The sequence below is a fragment of the Cajanus cajan genome, chromosome 10 (assembly GCF_000230855.2).
Source record: "Cajanus cajan strain Asha chromosome 10, NIPB_CcT2T_4, whole genome shotgun sequence".
In the NCBI taxonomy this organism is placed as follows: domain Eukaryota; kingdom Viridiplantae; phylum Streptophyta; class Magnoliopsida; order Fabales; family Fabaceae; genus Cajanus; species Cajanus cajan.
The window spans coordinates 45878353-45893607 of record NC_138526.1 but is presented as its reverse complement, the minus strand read 5'-3'; the positions used below and the strand labels follow the sequence as shown (position 1 = coordinate 45893607).

Below are 15255 nucleotides of genomic sequence, written 5' to 3'. Positions count from 1 at the left end.
TGTGTAGGAACTTAAAATATTTCTTAAATAATTCTCTGAAAGCCTAAGGCTGAGTGTGAGATTCCATGCTCAACGTGAGGACTTAGCCAAAAATTTTCTTTTCTAATTGAGTTGGTTGTTTATTTGATGAATGAGTTGTATGTGAAACACTTTTAGTTTGAGTTTTTTTATGACTAAATGATAATGAGTTGGGTTGTAGGTGATGTTGTGTAGCTATGTTGAATTTGCTAAATGCATGACATTGTTATATTGTTGAGATGAGAAAAATACGTTTTATGCATGGTGTTATTGTGCTGTTCAAATGATGAATGTTGTGAATGCTTTAGGCATTATGCTGTTAAGTTGTGGTGACCAACCTAGGGCTAGGGGAGAGATTTTTAAAGTTGTATATCACATTGTGTGGATATTATGTTGTGGTACTCTAAAAGCTCAATTTGTTGAAAAATCATTCTTGAAAAGTTGACCCTTGAAGAGAATTGGTGAGTTGAATTTCCTCTAGGACTTAGTTGGTATCGTGTGTGGGTAAGGTCGAGGCACACACGTATAAAACAACTAATTGAGTAAAATACAAAGTCAGAAATTTAGTTCCTAATCGAGTATCAGAAGGACATAGTATTTGGAGTTTATTTGGTGTGCCAATTCCATAGGTGAATAGGTTAAGTTAGCTAATGTTGTAGTAGACTCAAATCCAACTGTTTTACTCTAATAGTGGTATTAGGCTTCATTGTTTAAGTGGAAACATTTAAGAAACCAAATTGTTATATTGTGGATTGATATCCACTTTGTTGTTGATCTAGTAAGCCAAAAGGATATCACTCTGTGTTGTTGGTTCCGTGGGCTAAAATCACTTAAAATGCTCACCTTATGTTGTAGGAGATCAACTAGTTAAAGTATGCGACAACGTACCTAGTGTTATGTTGAACATGTTGTGTTGTGTAGTCTAGGTTGTATATCTTATGTTGAAAATGCCTTGTTGAGTATTGAGGACTTTTGTGGTGGTTTTTGTTGTGGTGTTAAAGTTGATTATGGTGTGGTAATATCTTTAGTTGTTCATATTGACATATACATGTTGGTTGTGTTGCAAAGTTGCATTGTGGATAGTGTTGAAAACGAAAAGAAGATGTGATGATATATATATATATATATATATATATATATATATATATATATATATATATATATTGTGTTGATGTTTTATGTTGTATTTATGTTATTTTCTATAAATTATAGCTTACCTTTGCATGTTTCCATGTAGATGGACTGCGATAATCATATGTGATATGGGAGGAGGGTAGGAATATGTTAGTCTTGAGAGTTATGCAGTGGAAACCACCACAAGGTGCTAGTGTTGGTTGTTCCTTTTTGATGCTACCCTTGAGTAGAATTTGTATATTGATGCATAAAAGTTACTTGACTAATTAATAACTTAGGTTGTATAATTTACATTTTAATCTAGATGACTGTATCTATATTGTATGTACATACTTGTGTGGTTGATGTTCCATTATATACCTTATATATGATACATATTTAGATATTAGTATGCTTTCAATCTTAAGCCATTAGATGAATTTTTCCTGCTAATAATTGTGCTGATTAATGTAGGGACCATTGATAGGTCGTTACAATCTTTTAGTCTTGTTGAGCTTAAGGAGTTAAGGTGAGAGAGTTATGTACTTTTTAATTTGACAATTGACAAAATTATTTTTTTTAACTAACTTTGGTCGAGATGACTACTACAATTATATTTTAACAACTTGTTCATAATCAAATTTGATTTTTATGTAAATGACCAAGTGATCATCATTATTGCTTGATTGTGATAATGACAGAATATATGATAATTTGTAATCGATTAATAATATAATATATTTTAATATATTTTGATAATACAAAAATTAAATGCAAAACTACGAGTAAACACTATAGTATAAGTTTAAATTTTAATCACGTTAAAATTTAATAGTATGCAATAAGGTTAGAATGTAAAATTTTGTGTATACTACCAAAGTTTTCATCATTGTGTTGACTATAGTGATTCTAATTGATTAAAAGACACTCCTTTCGTCTTATAGTAGTATAATTTAAATGTATGGTTTATATGTATCATTTGTATGTATAGTCTGTGTGTTGAGTATGTATATATAGAGTTTGAAAGATTAATTTATACATATAATTTGATGTTATACTCTGTAGGTATAATCTATATACCTTAATATGTCAACATTATATGTTTGTATCATATGTTAATGTATTATATAAATATGTGTTTGTATTACTATTAATGAATAATGAGAGAAAAATAATCATATGTAATGTACAAGTGCGAGAATAATTTTTTTTTTCTACTTAATTTTCATTCTATGTTATTTATTACAAGTGTCTATTTTTGTGTGTGTCATCTCCAACAATAACAAATTAACAAGTGACATCTTATATTATATTATTTTATATAGAACAAAATAAATTATTAAATAAATAAAATACAATAGTAATTTCATACAATTAAATTTATTATTATTATTATTATTATTGTTTTGTTAGAAAGGATATAATATATCGATAAATTTTTTTAAAATATTATAGAGAGCATAAAAAAAAGATAATTAACACTGTATTAAAAAATTAAAATAATTCTCATTTTGATAATATTTTTTTTTTCACATCTTCCACTATACTTTTATGGATAGAAGACGATAAAAAAGTTAAACATAAAACTATTAATCATGAATTAGAAAGGACAAGACGATATAATAGAAAAAACAGGCTACGATGATTACGAGTAAACATTCTCTAGATTCACTCCAAAATTAAAAACACATAAAATCTAAGAAAGAGGAACAAAAGTGATTAAAAAACGAACCCACAAAGCTAAAGCAAGACATAAATAGTAATAAAATGAAAAAAGTGATTAAAAAAATCAGAGAAAATAAGTGATAGTTTTTTTTTACTCATAAAAATGGTAAATAAGGAATAACATCAACTAAAACATTACTGTTCGTTTAGTGATTAATAAAAAATTAATAATAAATTTAAGATTATTAGAAAAATTTTATTTTTAACACTAAAAAATATTGTTAAACAAACATGTTAAATAAAATAAGATTTTAATGTTATAGGAGACATCTAACCGACCTTGAATGTGAAAAAACAAGTGATATATTAACTGGATAAGATAGTTTTATACAAATATTTAATAAAATGATTATTTATAATAATTTATAAACTTTTATAATAATATTAAATATAAAAAAAATATAAGAAGGTTTATATTTATATGCATACATATATAGATATTTTAGTTGTTGAATAAAATGTGAGTATGTCGGGGTGAGAGTGAGAGTTTGATCTACGTCACGTGTAAGCTAAGTAGTGGATACATATAATATATGACAGCCAAGAAAAATAAAGAACGAGAAACCGAGTAACTCTTACACAGCCCAGTTTTCACATAAAAACAGAATACCTTTGTTTATATATGTATGCACAAACTTTGTTATGTGCCAAACCTTAGTCTGGAACCCAGGTGGCCTTTGTTACGCGATTAGCAATGGCATCCTCTTCTTTCTTCTTCACTTTCCTATTCCTGCTTCTCACTATTTCCGGTTAGTCAACTTCTGTATCATTCCATTTTTTAAGTGAATCAATTTTAGAATTTAGGAAGCTATTTGAGTTGTGGAGTAATCTTATTCTGGTCATGTCTTTTTGGCAATGGACCATTTTAGCCTGCTTCAATTGTCATCAGAATACTATTCCTTTTAGCTTCATGGAATGTAAGAGACTCCTCATTCTGTGCTCAAAGGAATCAACCATTAATTTTACTTTCTGATTTTCTCGATTGGGTTTAGTATCTATTCCCCAATTTTGCAGATATTTGTCCAATATCTAATCTGAATTATGAGTTAATTTGTTTGACTCTCTTACATTCAATTTTCAAGCTTCTTTTACTGGCCTTCTTTTATTAGAGATTGGTTGTTAATTATGGTTCTTGAACATTGTAAATTAGAAATTTTAGATTTGTTATCTCTTCTTATATATTCTGAATTTTCAAACTATGTTGTTCAGATTTATTTGTGCAAACCTGTGGACTCAATTTTGGAATAAACTACGGGCAAAAGGCCAACAATCTTCCATCTCATTCTCGTGTGGCTTCTCTCATAAACTCTCTGAATGTCACCAGAATCAAACTCTATGATGCTGATCCGAATGTTCTGTCTGCATTCTCCAATTCAGATGTGGAATTCATTATAGGACTTGAAGACGAGAGTCTGCAGAGCATGAGGGACCCTTCCAAGGCTCAAAACTGGATTCAAAACCATGTTCAGCCTTACATTTCACAGACCAAAATCACATGCATAACTGTAGGAAATGAGGTCTTCAACTACAATGATACTCAGCTCTCAGCAAATCTCCTCCCAGCAATGCAAAGTGTGTACAATGCCCTTGTTAGTCTTGGATTAGCACAAGAAGTTACTGTTACAACTGCTCATTCTTTCAACATTTTAGCCACATCCTTTCCTCCTTCATCTGGTGCTTTCAGGCAAGATCTGATACAATATATTCAGCCCCTCCTTAACTTTCATGCTCAAATCAAATCACCCTTCCTCATTAATGCTTACCCCTTTTTTGCTTACAAGGATAACCCCGACCAAATTTCCTTAAGTTATGTGCTGTTTCAGCCAAATCCAGGGTCCACGGATCCATATACCAATTTGCATTATGATAACATGTTGTATGCTCAAATTGACGCTGTCTATGCTGCCATCAAAGCACTGGGACATACTGATATTGAAGTCAGGATTTCAGAGACTGGTTGGCCTTCTAAGGGCGACCCTGATGAGGTTGGAGCCACACCAGAGAATGCAGAAATATATAATAGTAATTTGTTGAAGAGAATAGAGCAGAAGCAAGGCACTCCTGCAAAGCCATCAGTTCCAATTGATATTTTTGTCTTTGCACTTTTCAATGAGAATATGAAGACTGGTCCTCTATCAGAGAGAAACTATGGCCTTTATTATCCTGATGGTACCCCAGTTTATAACATTGGATTACAAGGCTATCTCCCAGAAATGGTTATAGAGTCCAAATCTAACGTAAGTAGACACATGAGAAATTCATAGTTACTTACCTGTGAAAAGTTTCATTACTTTTTGGTTTTTTGAAACTTTTCCAAAGTAGATTTATGTATCTATTCATGTATCTAATGCTCCCATTGCTATTGATATGCAGGCTTTGTCCATCAATTTTCTCATTTATATATGTACGTGCTTGATGCTCACTTGGGAGCTTTCAAGACAGTGATCAGGAATATAACAAAAATAACTTTAAGTAGATCATACTTTTAGCAAGAGAAAGTTGTTGAAGGTGAGGAATATGTTAATATTGTTCCTGAAATTTTTATTTGCAACTGTTGATATTCTTTATTGCCAATTACTATTTCGGTAACTGTTGGGATGACACAGGGTCTTGTAAATACTGGAAACTAAAATTATTGCGCTGTAGATTTTTTCTATTCCTCCTATGGTTACATGCCAACTAGTTCAGCTACTGAACTTCTAATGCATCAAGCTTACATTATAATAGCAAATTAGCAATCATCACGGGCATAAGTGATGGGAAATGTGGAAAAAAAAATCAAAAGCGTTTTTGATTCCTTCAAGTTATTCTTTGACTTTTTGGTAGTACTATGCCAAATATATAGTATGAAAAATGATATGATGGGAAAGTTTTGGAACCATAGCGTGCAAAAGTTGTGCCTAATGGTATCCTCTTTAAGCAGAACCTGTCAAATGCTGTCCAATTAGTGCTTGTGCATGCACCAAGTGGACACTCTTGCCGCTATAACCACCCCCAGAAAGCCTTACTTTGTTCATTATTTTTATTAAAGAAATGGTGATGGGTCTCCATCTTCCTTATCTCCAACTTGCAATCATGCCTGTGAATCTTCCGGTGAATAAAATTCTTCTTGTCTTCAGCTATACAAAAGTCCAAATTCGGTTTATATCAAACGGGAAAGAAAAACCTTCAGGATCTCTCATGCCAGATAACCAAACCTCGTGATTTTTGTCCTGGGTTTTGAACCTTATCACAGATGGCTTCTCTTTCCACCAGTTTTCCTCCTTCTATTCCCTGATGAACTTTTGTAGGACCCTTTGTTTTAAAGTTAGGTAAAATAGCATCTCTGATAAAAGTTGCTTGTGGGGTTCTTAAACATGAATCAGTTTTCATGCTGGTTGGAATAATTTAAATGACATATTTGTTTATATAAGAAATATTTGTTAAGAATTGCGAGACAATTGTAGGGCTAATTTTAAATTCTTTATAATTGCATTATTGAGATAAAGTCTACTGTAGTTTTTAAATCCCATGTGACATTGTAGAGTTCACCAAAAGGGTATTAAGCAACTCTACCATAGTTGTACTATTGGAGATGCTATAATAGAATTAATTTTTAACCATTTAACCTAATTAAAATATACGAGGAGGTTAATTTCAGTTGTAGCATTGGAATGTCACCAACCAACCGGGGAGACTACTGTAGAATTTTATTAAACTTTTGAGCAAAGAGCTGAGAGAATCTATTTTACCATCTCTATCTAGGACTGATAACTTGTGCTTATAGAATTAAAATTCCTTTGTGTGAACTGTTCCAAGGTCAAATAAGGTTTTATGTTACATTACAATGTGTAGTTGCGTATGATTTGCAACTTTAAAAACCTCAAACTAAGTGTAGTAGTGAGAATCTGAATGGAAAAACTTTCAACTTGGGAACATGATTTACAATTCTGATGGTGCCTCTTTGTTGGACGAGAATCATGTCTTGTGGAAGATTAAAAAATAAGTCATAAAAATTGGGCTGGAGGCGGCTGTTAGAGGTGGCCCAGGTCATTTCAATTAAATTTATAGAATCTTAATTACATCAGCATTGGGATGAGATTGACAGATATAGGAAAGCCACCTACAAATTTCAAAGTTCAAATAGTGATTGTCGCTATTTTATTCCATACCTGATCTTTTGGTGCATTAGATTCCTCTTATGATATTGCCACACTCACAAATCAATTATCTACACTTTTTTACTGTTCTAAACAATAGGGGAAAAAAACCACGCATATTGTTCAAGCAACTTAGTTGAACTGTTTAAAATATATAAACCGAGAATTAGTCACTTTTTCTTTTTTAAATTCTTTCTATAAGTTGATAAATATAAACAATTATTTCTTGAAAATAATTTTGAATTGAAAGTTTAGTGTGTGAGTTGGTGGTGCAATTTTTTGGTTTTAGTTTTTAGTAAAATTTCATCTCAGTAATGCTAATTACCCCACCACCCACCAAACACATGTTTGAGCATAGTTGGCAACAGATTCATAAATTCTGATAAAAAGAAGAGCGTATAGAAAATGAATGGAATAAAAATTTAATACAAATTCAGACACCTTGGGACGTTGAACTAAATGACAAATTGACAACACACACGTAATTTAATAGGTATGTAATGGACCATAGAAATGTGATACAAATTCTTAAACTATTTTTTTTTTCAAAGAACCTAAAAAAATAATTAAAATATGCTGGAAATATTGCATAAAATTTTCTTCCTTCTTTTGATATTACCTTAAAATATATTATCTTTTGGGGAAAGGTACGTGCATGTTATTGACATAATATTGATTTATCTTTACAGGGAGACAAAGGCGAATCCTAGACTTTTCGTGGACAGCTATTGGAGCAGTTGTTCGAGGCTTAATTCGTATTTTGCCTAAATCTAGTTTGTAGCTAAATCCATTTATATAGTTTTTTATTTCACAGTTTAGAGATAATTAAAGGTAGAGCCAAGAATTGGATTTGTAATATGGAATACAGTGATTTTTTTTGACAGAAAGTTGATACAGAAAAAAAAAACATTTTCTGTTTTAGACAAAGAAAGGAGAATTATGTTTATGTTATACATGCGGAAGAAAATGTTCGGTTATAATTTTCGATTATGCGCAGTTTCAGTTGGCAAATTTTATTTGAAAAAATTAATCATGAGTTAATTAACAATGGTGAGTATTTATTTTTATTTGTACTTAATTACAAATATTACTCAATATTTATGCAAGTTGGTAGTAGTTCTTATATAGTTTTAAATGTATTTAAGAAGAATATAGTTGAGAAAAATACAGAAGATTAGTCGTGCAAGCAACAATTAGTAAGAAGTCAAGAAAGTACAAATGAAGATGAAGACACGGAAACATTTGAACTATTTCCCAAATGTTTTGTTTAAGATACAAATATACGAGTAGTATCAAATAGGCTATGTTCAGATTGTGAGGAACTATTTTTTTATATTATTTATTTTGTGCACGCTTAGGTTGCAAAATGATGATGATAATCATTATTATTGTTAGTCCAAAGAGATGATATTATTATAAACAGATCGAAAGAAGTTACTTTAAATTTGTTGTGCACGCTTGGCATGCTATTTTGGGGTTCTTTGCTTTGAAGCTAGCATTGATTGGATGGTCGACCTCCAAGTTGACAATAGTTTTGGGCTTTAAAGGATAAGAAAACAACAAAGATGTTCAGAAAACATATCAATAAGAAATTTAAGGCCCACGTAAGAAAATGAAAGTTTACCAGCTACTGAATGATTGCAATATAATCAATTGGTGGGTTTGTGGAGCTGTACACATCAAGTTTAAGCCATCATAACAGACTCAAAATATAAAAAATTAAACCTAGCATTAGAGATTGCACTATTTCAAACCAAGAAGTAGTAGGTAAACTTTTTTAACATAAAAACATGATGTTTGCTAGAACTTTGATTATACTTGTGATGGATAAAGATGTTACCACCAGTTGAGGGAATGGGAACCAATGGTGAGATTATGATGAAATAGGGCCGTGTCCAGAAAATTTGAGACCTAAGACAATTTGTTTAGGATAAACTTATAAGTTATTAATTTTTATATTAATTTTATAATTTTTTGAGTCACTAAATCATTCATTTTATAACAAAATAATTCTAACATTTCACTCTTTATATATAAGATGGCTAATGTATTCAATCTATCTTGTAAGATTGTTAATCTTAATAATTTATTCTCTCTAAAATTGATTTAAGAAATTTTAATCATGAAAAACTTCTCTCAACGATGGCAACTAATAAAGGTATTGTTAATTATATTTTTGTATTTTATAAGCAATACATGTATTTGAAAAAGAGTCTATTTTTTTTATATAGTGTAATACTTCTATTGAAGTGTTAATTTCTTTGTTTTAATGCTTCTCATAATACTTTTAATTTTAAAAATAAATCAGGACCATCAATATCAACATGTTCATCAATTCTTGAATTTTTTCTAATATTAATACTATTTTTAAATTCATCTTAATTCAATGATTTAAAATTTTTGGATTCAAATAAAAAATAAATTTTTATCCATAAAAATTATAACAACAACAGATTCAAACTTAGGACCATAAAAAAAATGTTTCATGCTATAAATGATAGAAAAAAATATACAAGTGATAAAAAATGAGAGAAAAGAAAAAAAAAAGAGATAATTGATAGAATTTAAAATAAAAATATTATATTTATATTCGTTACTCTTGATTTTCTCAAAATTTAATAAGTGGTGCAATATTTAATAAGTGGTACAATGTTCTAAAATTTAATGTTAGAATTCATATACCAAATACTAACACGTAAAAACAGTAATAATTCAACAAAAAATAGAAAAAATTAAAAAATAGAAATGTTAAAAAAAAAAAAATTAACCAATAGAATCATCATATACACAAAAACTGAATTGATATGGATGATTAGGACCTCGAGGATTTTAACTCTTTTAGTTGATAGATTATTATAAAAATAAAAATTAACAATCAATTATATATTAACCAAGATTCTAAAAAGTATCATACAATATACATTTGTAAAATATGGGGCTTAAGGGGCTTGCCTTACTTCCCTTGTATGTCACACGGCTATGTGATCAAAGACCATAAACTGAGGATACAACTTCAAAGATAACTTTTTTTTTTTTTGAATTTTAAATCCTAAATCCTAAACATATTTACATTTATAGTGAAATGTAGAGTTGTTAAAACTTATTGATTTTTAATTAAAAGTTATAGCTTTGTATTATTTCAACGTGTAAAAAACACATTGTATACTTCAGAACTATTAGGCTTGACTCAAGGTATGTTTAGGAATCCGTTTGTTTCGGTGCAAATGAAAAATTTCACTTTTCAATGCATCAAAATGTAAGACAAGTTGTTGCTTTGAGTTGAACTTTTCTTTGAAGAAGTTTAAATGGCAACGCAAACACACATTTAGTGGTCAGAAACTAGGGTAATACCCAAAAGTCTGTAGTTATCAGATTTTAGATACTGGGTGAATTATGTTCATAAATTAAAAAATAAATAAATCTATATGTGGGATTCCAACATAACAAATTACAAATTCAAAACCAAATTATATATGGGATGGATGCTCCAACACATTCATAATCTGCACTTTGACATTATCATCAAAATCCAATATGCAGCAATTGTCTAGTTACATATGTGTTCATTTGTGCAAACCAAATAGTTGAATTTGAATTAAAATAATCAAGTCAAATTATATTTCTGCAAAAATTATTTAAGATTTGGTTTCCTATTCTATCCATCTAAGCACACGGTGGTTATTCAATTAAGGTATAAATCTAGAATACTAGATCATTGATTTATACTCTATAATAAAATCATACCATTGATTTATACAATTAGACTTTTCTGTTTTTCTAATAATAGTAGCAACTCTCAATACTACGCAAGTTGGAAAATATTCTATTCATGCATGATGTATTATATGGCGAATTAGAGATAATGGTTACTCAAACTTTTTAAACTAAATTTCGTGAATGCTCCGGTTTGTTATTTGTCTTTATATGTTCAATAGCAGGGATAAAGTGCAAATTGAAATTTTATGTATTTGACCTGGTGGAACTCATGTAAACTAAAATTGAGTTAGATCCACGACACGGCTCTTTATTTATTAGCTAGGTTTGATATTTCGTTTAGAAGAAGTAAAATCACTCATATTATTATTTACATATCGAAACAAAGTCTTGGTACCTTACACACATCTCTCCAGAAAGTGTGTAAAGTCTATGCAAATAATAAAAACAAAAAGTTTGAACGCATAAAACACTTCTGTGTACATACTTATCACTTTTTTTTGCCACAACACCCTTTATCAGTAGCTATATATAGGTAAATTGTTGGTCAAATAAAGGTAAAAGAAGTGCTTCGTATGAAAGCATGTGTCTAGCAAAAATAATCATAACAAATCGTAGCGCCTTAAAATTTCTTCACAATCAAAGTCATAAAACAATCAATTGAATGTAGCACCAAAGAACTTGGAAATCTTGAGGATGATGAGCATCACTTTCAATCATAAGGTACAAGGAAAGGAAGGACCATAGTCATAAAGGCATCGTATGAAAGTGTAGCTGAACCCGTATAACGTGTGTCCTTCTCCTTAAATTTATCAGTCAGACCCTGAAGGTGCAAAAAGTAATTAGCACTGTAACAGACACAAGTATAAATACAATAAGCAACACTTAGTTACAAATACATGTATTTCATGGCAATGCTAGTTTCTACATATTGAAATAAACAAATGATGCTCCAAAATGTTATTAGTCCTTCAGATTTTTCTTCACAAAGTTAATCTGATATAGAATGCATGCTACCCAAATGATTATTTCCTATCAAATATCACATAATAAATATAATGCACATGAATATAACAGGATATAGACATCTATGCATGTCCCGTAGCACATATATATATGAAGTAAAACAAACTATGGATCAAGTAGAGAAATGAGGCACATCCATAGATTCAAAAGGTCGTTGAGTCTTACCTTAATAATCATCCCACACCTGCATACATCCAAAAACAGAACATCAGATATATAATAACATTTCCAAATGCAGCAAAAGTCAATTTAGTCCTTGAAAGATATGAGAATATCAATTTGGTGCTCCAAACATTAGCTACATCAACATGGTCCTCAAATCATTTTATCATTACATGACAGCAGTAAATCTTTTGATGCAAAAAAAGAGAAGAAAAACATTATTTGAGGACAAGGTTGATGTAAACATTTGGAGGATCAAATTAAAGATCCAAAAGTCTTTTCAACGACCATAACGAAAATGCACTTTGTTGAAAGATCCAGATAAAAATATCTTACTCGACAAAACTGTCAAAACCAAGTTCAACCCTCCTTCCACTTCCATCACCATACTTGGAAAGCAGAAGTTGTAGCACCGAGCCAGGCACCGCATAGCCAATACCATACAAAGCATCTCTTAGTTCTAGCGGATCAATTTTGCCACTCTTGTCTTTATCGTACCTCTCAAATATGCCCTAAAATTGAAGCAACAAGTTCATAACCATGCGCAATTAAAACACATTTTAAACTTAATTAAGTTTTGAAATACAATCATACATCGATAAAATAATTAAAAAAATAATATAAAACAGTGAAAACTTAAGTCTAAAGCAGATAATTATAAAAATAATAAAATATTTCCTCAAATAAATATCATAAAATAATTTCATCAGTAATACTAGAACTGTAGGTTAGATTTGATGGTAACCAATAAATTATAATTCTTATAAAGTGATAAGTGCTAATGTGATAAAAAAAAAATGTTAAAATAAAAACAAATTTTATATCGATAAAATAATTATAAAAAAAGAATTTATAAAACACATATATATTCCGATGATTAAGAGAACTAAATAATCTATCATTAAGGATGTAGATATACATATAGAGGAGGGATAATGAGTAACATGGCATACACATAACAAGCAACATGCTTATCTTCAGAAGTTTAAAAGAATGTGAAATTGATATATTAATTTTACAAATTTACTTATAAAATAAGATTTTCCTCCATTTATATAAATCATTTTAATCATAATATTAGTCGACCTGATATGGGAAAGAATAATATGAAAAAGAGACTTACTCGCCAATGTCCAAGGCAACTCCAAAGTGCTGCAAATTCCTTAGGTCCTGCATAGGCACAAGCAATTGGAAAATGATATGAACATATTATACAAGTGAAAAGTCCAACAAGGCAAGAAAAGAAAGAAAAATTGGTATAGAAGTTAGAACCAATTGTGAGGGGTTGGTGTGGATTCTTGAAGAGGAACATAAGGAGGCGAATAGTTCTGAGGTTGAAGTGGTGAAATCCAGAAGAGAGAGCTTGTTGCAATTCACGCTCATCGATGAAGCCGCTTCCATCTCTATCCACCATCTGAAAGCTCCTGATCACATCTTGGGGTGTGCCTGGTGGAAAACTAGACGATGAAACGTTTCCATAGTGGTAGTTGGACGAAGCATTGGATGCAGAAGTGTGATGGTAATTGGAATATGGAGGTTGTTCTGGCGCAGATGGAGCATAGGACTGAGATTGAGAATGGTATCTACCGTACGAAGAAGACATAGTACCAAGTTCTCAGTTACAATTAAAATTACAAATTGCACGAACACGTTGAGAGAGAGAGATAACGGTACTTTCTGGATTGGATTTGTTAAAGCTTAGGCAGACATGTTGATTTGAATGTATCATTATTATTATTATAATAGGATTTGACGTAATGACAGAAATCTAAACACGACACGACACGATAACGTTATTTGCAAAGAGGGTGGTCAACATCGGTATGCCATGCCATGTCGGTTTCATCAATATTTATCCTAAACCTTCATAAGGAGTTACCTTTTCTAGTTAACTACTACATTTTTAATGTATTATTAATGTAAGATAATACACTAATTCAACTAGTTCTCTATAAATGGGAGGGATAACCCAAGAGGTATTGAATTAATGGAACCTCAAAAGATGAAAATTTGAAGGAGCTACACATTATTGTGCTTATGCTTCATCTCTAAGTAGACGTAACACATTTCTTCGCCTTTTGGCTAAGATCAAATCAATAAGGTAGACGCCGAGTCCAAATTCGTGTTGGGCTATCCATTATGGAAAAAAAAAAGTTTTATAAAGTAAAAAATGTACATTAATAGAACTAACTTTTCTAACGTAAAAATTTATCTTATACAAACTAGTTTTTTGTGATGTAAAATCCATCAAATGGAAAGTAGCATTTTTTTATATATAAATTACATATATTCTCGAAACAATCACATTTGAGTCAATAAAAATATTACCTCTGATAATTTTTTTTAATATTTAACACAGTTGTATATTTAGACTTTACTCAACTATTGATTAAGTTAGAATAGCAAAATAATATAATTTTTATATTATAAGTACTAGTTTCCATAATGTTTTAGAATATAACTAGTTTCTGTAAAAGGATTTTTTTTATAAAAAAAAAATTAATAATGGGATGTAAATAGCATGGGCCTGTATTTTATTCCCAAACTGAGGTGCTGGTTTTGTGGTCCATAAAAATTCCCAAACACGTGGGTGCATGTGGATTATGGGCACTGTCTGACTTGGTAGTTTGGGCTGAAATTGGGTGAAGGTTAGACCCAACTTATAGTACATGTAAAGTGAGAAAGCGGTTTAAAAGATAAAATTTAGAAGGCAGATGTTAAACACACCTCCACTCTTGTATAAATACACCCCCTTTTTAAAAAAAAATATATAAAAAGTCTGAATTACCCTTAAAAAATGAAATTTCTAAATTTACACCTCCTTCCTCGCACTCTCCTTCCCCGCACCCCCCCTTCCCCTCACCTCACACCCTCCCCGGTAACTGGCCGCATCGGCCCGGTTACCTTCGTCACCGTCGGTTCCCGCAACCAAGCCTTTTTTTTCTTTCTGAATATGCTTCAATGGCCATAAATGTTCGCACTGTATGTGGTGCACTGAGAAGGTTCACTCCACTTCATGCCTCCGATTGGGTTTCGAACAGAAAAGGTTTCTGCTGCAAGATGTCGACCGAGTCAACTCCCTTGACTCACTCTATCACACTTCCCAATAAATAGAATGAGCCCGTTCTCATCGTTGCTGCTCCCGGACTCTCCCTTTCTGATTTCTGGTCACTCATATTATATTTTCTCCTTTAATGTTACCGTTGATTCACATTATAAACCAGAAAGTTTCACTTTTATTAAGAAAAAAATTGATTTCATAGTGATATGTGAGAAAAACATTGATATTAGCAAATATGATCCAGGTCCTTTGTTTTTAAATTGAATCGAATTAGAAACTAACTAGAAGGTTTTAATC

The 15255-nt window shown here is 30.8% G+C and overlaps 2 protein-coding genes across 3 annotated transcripts; one reads left to right on the top strand and one right to left on the bottom strand.

The window, feature by feature from the left end:
• The first annotated feature begins 3409 nt into the window (after positions 1–3409).
• Positions 3410–7985, top strand: LOC109817320 (Glycosyl hydrolase superfamily protein). Of its 2 annotated transcripts, XR_002241343.2 has the most exons (4): positions 3410–3605; positions 4066–5093; positions 5230–5364; positions 7685–7985. XR_002241343.2 is itself a non-coding variant. In XM_020382543.3 (3 exons), the coding sequence occupies exons 1-3, from the start codon at positions 3551–3553 to the stop codon at positions 5299–5301; spliced, it is 1155 nt and encodes a 384-aa protein (XP_020238132.1). In that variant the 5' UTR covers positions 3410–3550; the 3' UTR covers positions 5302–5512. The 2 variants fall into 2 exon arrangements, 1 of the variants encoding a protein (XP_020238132.1); XM_020382543.3 differs by lacking the exon at positions 7685–7985 and having other exon boundaries at positions 5230–5512.
• A 3179-nt stretch (positions 7986–11164) lies between these two features.
• Positions 11165–13629, bottom strand: LOC109817341 (Calcium-binding EF-hand family protein). Its single transcript, XM_020382571.3, has 5 exons — positions 13170–13629; positions 13021–13067; positions 12234–12409; positions 11901–11919; positions 11165–11532 (listed from the first exon to the last, which is right to left on the bottom strand). Exons 1-5 carry the CDS (start codon positions 13498–13500, stop codon positions 11422–11424), a joined length of 684 nt encoding a protein of 227 aa, XP_020238160.1. The 5' UTR covers positions 13501–13629; the 3' UTR covers positions 11165–11421.
• Between the last annotated feature and the right edge of the window lie 1626 nt (positions 13630–15255).

Excerpts from the sequence above, each read along its gene's own strand:
- LOC109817320 (XM_020382543.3), top strand. The coding sequence starts at position 3,551 with ATGGCATCCTCTTCTTTCTTCTTCACTTTCCTATTCCTGCTTCTCACT. Across the intron at positions 3,606-4,065 it reads CCTGCTTCTCACTATTTCCG|ATTTATTTGTGCAAACCTGT; the intron begins GTTAGTCAACTT and ends TATGTTGTTCAG. Across the intron at positions 5,094-5,229 it reads TTATAGAGTCCAAATCTAAC|GCTTTGTCCATCAATTTTCT; the intron begins GTAAGTAGACAC and ends ATTGATATGCAG.
- LOC109817341 (XM_020382571.3), bottom strand. The coding sequence starts at position 13,500 with ATGTCTTCTTCGTACGGTAGATACCATTCTCAATCTCAGTCCTATGCT. Across the intron at positions 13,068-13,169 it reads ACACCAACCCCTCACAATTG|GACCTAAGGAATTTGCAGCA; the intron begins GTTCTAACTTCT and ends GTGCCTATGCAG. Across the intron at positions 12,410-13,020 it reads GTTGCCTTGGACATTGGCGA|GGCATATTTGAGAGGTACGA; the intron begins GTAAGTCTCTTT and ends CTTCAATTTTAG.